We start from the raw sequence: 5000 nt of genomic DNA, 5'->3' as shown, positions 1-5000 counted from the left end.
CTATTACCACAAACACTGAAAGGAACAAACAGAATGGGCTCTGCTCTGATCGGTGGGCAGACGGATGAGGAAACAAAGTGTACACGTGTTTAAAGGAAGTAGATGAAAGATGACCGTGATCTGTAGTGAGAGTAGAGTCTGTGCACTGATACGTCACTCACCTCCACAATTCTCCTGCTCAGACTCAGCTGCTGCTCAGAGACACTGTCGCCAGGGGCAACCAGGAACGGGAGGACCCTCTTCTCCACCCAGTCCACGGACTCCTCCAGAGTGGTCAGGAACGTCCGCCCCTGAGGGTCCTGACACACAGGAGGAGGGTGTGTTATATTCAGATCAGATCAGATCAGATCAGATCAGACATACAGAGAAATGAACAATAAATAATTAGATGACGTTAAAATGGTGTGACTTTTATGAAGACAGACAGACAGACATGGGATCTGACAGACAACCAGGCAGCAGGCATGGGATCAGTCAGAAAGAAAGGAACACAGACATGGGATCTGACACAGATGGGCAGGCAGACAGACAGGAGGACATGAGAAAAGAAGGAAGTGTGATGGAAACGTTGTGACACTAACGGAGCGATAACGTCACACAGACAGACAGACAGGTCGCCAATATACAGACAGATAGACGGACGAGAGAGAGAAATGGACAGTAACACAGGGCTGAAACACAAACAGAGTTTTCTTGACAAGATTCTGACAAAGACACAGATGGACAGATAGACAAGAGAATAAAAGGGTTTGATTTACAAACAGGAGGATGGATCAGTAGACAAACAGATGGACAAACAGATTGAGAGAGACAGACAGACTGCCAGAGATGGTGAGTGTGTGTGTTAGGATACTCACTTTGTATTGGAGATGGACAGTGAGACGAGAGTGTATGCCAAAAGCTCGGAGTGCTGTCTGTGTAACTGCTTCATTGACCTCGCCCTCACTCAGAGAGGAGTACAGCACCTCCTACACACACACACACACACACACACACACTTCAGTTATTCCCTCATCATCATTATCTTTATCATGCATTACGTTATTAACATTATTTACAGTGTTATTTGCACATACTAAAGCTGTGTGTGTGTGTGTGTGTGTGTGTGTGTGTGTGTACCTTCCAGGCAGCGAGGGCTGTGATGAGGGGTGTGAGCTGATCCACACTCAGACTCAACAAACTGTCCCGAATGTGAGGCCTCGACAGCACGTACTCCAAGTAATCCAACCCCAACTCCGGCTTCATCTCCACCTCCGGCTCATCAAACTGCACCTGCCGGGAGCCCCGCCCACTCTCATCCACCTGAAGGGAGAGAGAGAGAGAGATAGATAGATAGAGAGGGGGGGGAGAGAGAGAGAGAGAGCGAAAGATAAAGAGAGAGAGAGAGATTAAATAATCTCACCTCCAGCTTTATACAGAAGTGTATGGACAGTTGTGTGTTTGGTGTGTACCGTCTTTAGGGGCGTGGCCTCTGTGAGCCAAAGCACTGCCAGCTCCAGTACGTGGCTCAGCTGTCCCCATCCACACACACACTCGATCAGCTGACTGTACAGAGACACGGGCGAGCCGCTGTCCAGCCTCTTCAGTTGAGCTGCTACTTTACTCCTGTCACAAAAACAGACAGAAGAGAGTGAGTGCAGTGAGCACAAGTGTGTATCTGTTCAGTACGAGTGTGTGTGCAGTGTGTATCTGTTCAATACGAGTGTGTGTGCAGTGAGCACAAGTGTGTATCTGTTTCAGTACGAGTGTGTGTGTGCAGTGAGCACAAGTGTGTATCTGTTTCAGTACGAGTGTGTGTGTGCAGTGAGCACAAGTGTGTATCTGTTTCAGTACGAGTGTGCGTGCAGTGAGCACAAGTGTGTATCTGTTTCAGTACGAGTGTGTGTGCAGTGAGCACAAGTGTGTATCTGTTTCAGTACGAGTGTGTGTGCAGTGAGCACAAGTGTGTATCTGTTTCAGTACGAGTGTGTGTGCAGTGAGCACAAGTGTGTATCTGTTCAATACGAGTGTGTGTGCAGTGAGCACAAGTGTGTATCTGTTCAGTACGAGTGTGTGTGCAGTGAGCACAAGTGTGTATCTGTTCAGTACGAGTGTGTGTGCAGTGAGCACAAGTGTGTATCTGTTCAGTACGAGTGTGTGTGCAGTGGAGCTTTAGACAGACCTGAAGGCTGGAACAGCAGACACAGGAAGTAAAGACGCCAAGCGGATGAGTGCAGCTGTACACCGCTCGTCCTGTCCCACACACACACACACACACACGATGAATCTACACTACAACCACATGTACGATTAGGAAAGTGTTGCTGTATATTTGCTCTGTGAGTGATCAGCACCCTCTAGTGACCTGAAACATATTCATCTCTTTTCTTGAAATAACTGGAGACTTGATGTCAGACGTTAAATCAATCGCAGCTTAGTCATCTTTATTCTGATTCACGTGGAACTGAAACCGTAAACTGAAGTGAATAAACAAACACTTCATTTCAGGGAGTTTTTCTGACCCAGAAATAAGCTCCGCCTCCTGTCCTAACCTTCTTCAAAAGGATTTGTAGTGTTTACAAAGTAAATTTCATCCCTGGTGAGGATGAGGAGGATGATGACAGACCTGAAAGACACGAAGGTACTCGGGCAGGACGGAGGAGAACTTGACCGTGGTGTACTGCAGCGCCTCCTGGTTGAGCTGCAGGGATTTCTGTACGCTTTTCCACAGAATAACCACCAACTCCAACAGACTCGCCATGACCGACGTGTCCTTCACTGACAACACGTCCTCCAGCACCTGTGGACATGGTGTTATGAAGGAAAACCTTTGTTCTGATCAGGTTTAAGGCTAATTTTGTGTAATAGCACAACTGTGTGTTAGGAATGATTAGAACTAGAACACAACTCTAATACAGTTTGTATTTATATTAAAGACAGCACTGTTGTGTGTGTGATGACTGAGAGGGTACCGAGTTGTTCTCCTTGTTGCTGCACACTGACTCGTCTGGGCTTTCTGCCGTCTTCTGGATGCAGGCGTTCAAACACTTACGGATCATCAGCATCAGCTTCACTACGCCGACAAAGTAAACAAAAACAACCATGATTTCTTTAAGCTAAGGGCATTTTTACAAAAACACTTCTATATTTCCCGTAATGTGGTGTGTGTTTAGTATCCGAGTCATTTCTCTCTCACACACACACACACACACACACACACACACACACACACCTATGTTGGTGGGCGCGGTGTACATGTAGGCATAGCGGTAGAACTTGCGAGCGGCTCCGTGGTTCATCTGGATCATGGAAACGCAGCGCTCGCACCACACAGCCTCAGGCTGAGTGAGAGGGAAGAAGGAGGTGAAGAGAAGGTTCACAATACGCTTCGACACACACACAGAGTCCAGCTCCAACCGCTTCAGCAGGTGCTCCATCGAACACACCTTCCAGAACTGAGCACAGAGACAAACACACAGATATCAAGCTACACACATTTACTGTTTCTCTCTCTCACACACGCACGCACGCACACGCACGCAAGCGCGCACACGCATGCACGCACACACACGCACACACCCACCCACCCACAAACACACACACAGTCACACACACACACACACACACACACACACACACCTTGGCTGCACGGACGGCTTTAATCTTTAGGAGCAGGTCGACGAAGGCCACGCGCACTTTCTCTGATGTGTCGTGGAGACTGAGCTTCAACGCCGGGAGCAGCTCCTCCATCAGGGGGTGGCTCATCCGATTGTCCAGTATCATTGACAGGCACTGAGTACGTGCGCGCATACACACACACACACGCACACGCACGCACGCACGCACACACACACACCCAGACAAAGTCATCAACTGTGTGCATTACATTGTTCTTTTTCTACTACAGCTCGAAAAAAACTAAATGAAAAGAAAGGCTACTGTTAGAAGAAAAGGAGAATGAAGAGGAAAAAAGAGGAAAAGGAGCAGAGAAAATAAAAGGAAGAGTAGCAGAAAAAAGGTAAAGAAGAGGAATAGATGAAAAAAGAACAGGAATAAATAAAAAAAAGACAAAAGTGTATAGGTTGAAGAAAAAAAAAGCAAAACTTAAATTAGAATTCAAAACAGTACAAGAGTTTTCAAAATGCTATAAAACACACACAAATATTATACACACACACACACACACACACACACACACACACACACACACACATATATATATATATATATATATATATATATATATATATATATATATATATATATAAATCTTTATAAATGTTATAATATATTGCTCTGAAAATAAAACCAAAAGCTGGCATCAAGAATCAAATAATAATAACCACATAAAATAAAAACCTAAACCACACGTTCTATAATTGAGATTATTTTATACTTTCCAATTTCATCCATAATAATATTTTATATAGATTTTCCTGTGTGTGAAATATAACTATAACTCTTCTGAAATAATAAAAAAAAAATCCACTTTTTAATTACTAAAGAATCTTCCGTAATTATTGTGTGTGTGTGAGAGAGAGACCATAAAGACAGCACAGCGACAGTCGGGGCTGCTGCTGTCTGTGGCGAGCTCCAGCAGCTTCTTCAGCACGTCAGTGATAATGGAGGAGGGCAGGAGCTCCCAACACCGAGACAACACTGAACACGCTCCTAACACGGCTGCACAGCGCACTGATGGGTTCATGTCCTCCAGCAGTGCCTGCGCACACACACACACACACACACACTAAAATACATCCAAACAAACAACATTTTGCTCCAACAAACAGATGTTATTTTCTCACTCAGTTACAGATTGAAGTTGTCAGGAGTTTATGGTAAGATGTGGACTGGATTATGGATCGCTATGTGGATCGGCCTTGTTGGTCCCATAGAAGAAGAGGAGAAGAATAGAAGTAAAGCAAAAAGGAAAAGAAGAGAAAGTGGAGAAAAGAAAAGCAGAGAGGAGAGAGAAATGAATGACTAGCAAATGGTAGAGGATGACGATGAGCAGGAACGAA

At 45.2% G+C, this 5000-nt stretch overlaps 1 protein-coding gene across 1 annotated transcript in view; it reads right to left on the bottom strand.

Moving 5' to 3' along the window:
• Positions 1-5000, bottom strand: part of ncapg2 (non-SMC condensin II complex, subunit G2) — a 22375-nt gene that overhangs the window by 7355 nt on the left and 10020 nt on the right. Inside the window, exons 11-20 of the mRNA XM_060875291.1 lie at positions 4523-4699; positions 3619-3771; positions 3212-3434; positions 2952-3052; positions 2606-2779; positions 2162-2232; positions 1452-1605; positions 1120-1302; positions 858-968; positions 162-299 (exon numbers count right to left, since the gene is read on the bottom strand). Coding sequence (XP_060731274.1) covers positions 162-299; positions 858-968; positions 1120-1302; positions 1452-1605; positions 2162-2232; positions 2606-2779; positions 2952-3052; positions 3212-3434; positions 3619-3771; positions 4523-4699 — 1485 coding nt within the window. The remainder of the gene's footprint in view (positions 1-161; positions 300-857; positions 969-1119; positions 1303-1451; positions 1606-2161; positions 2233-2605; positions 2780-2951; positions 3053-3211; positions 3435-3618; positions 3772-4522; positions 4700-5000) is intronic.

This window comes from Tachysurus vachellii, chromosome 7, assembly GCF_030014155.1.
Source record: "Tachysurus vachellii isolate PV-2020 chromosome 7, HZAU_Pvac_v1, whole genome shotgun sequence".
In the NCBI taxonomy this organism is placed as follows: Eukaryota; Metazoa; Chordata; class Actinopteri; order Siluriformes; family Bagridae; genus Tachysurus; species Tachysurus vachellii.
This window is presented reverse-complemented; position numbering and strand designations above follow the sequence as displayed.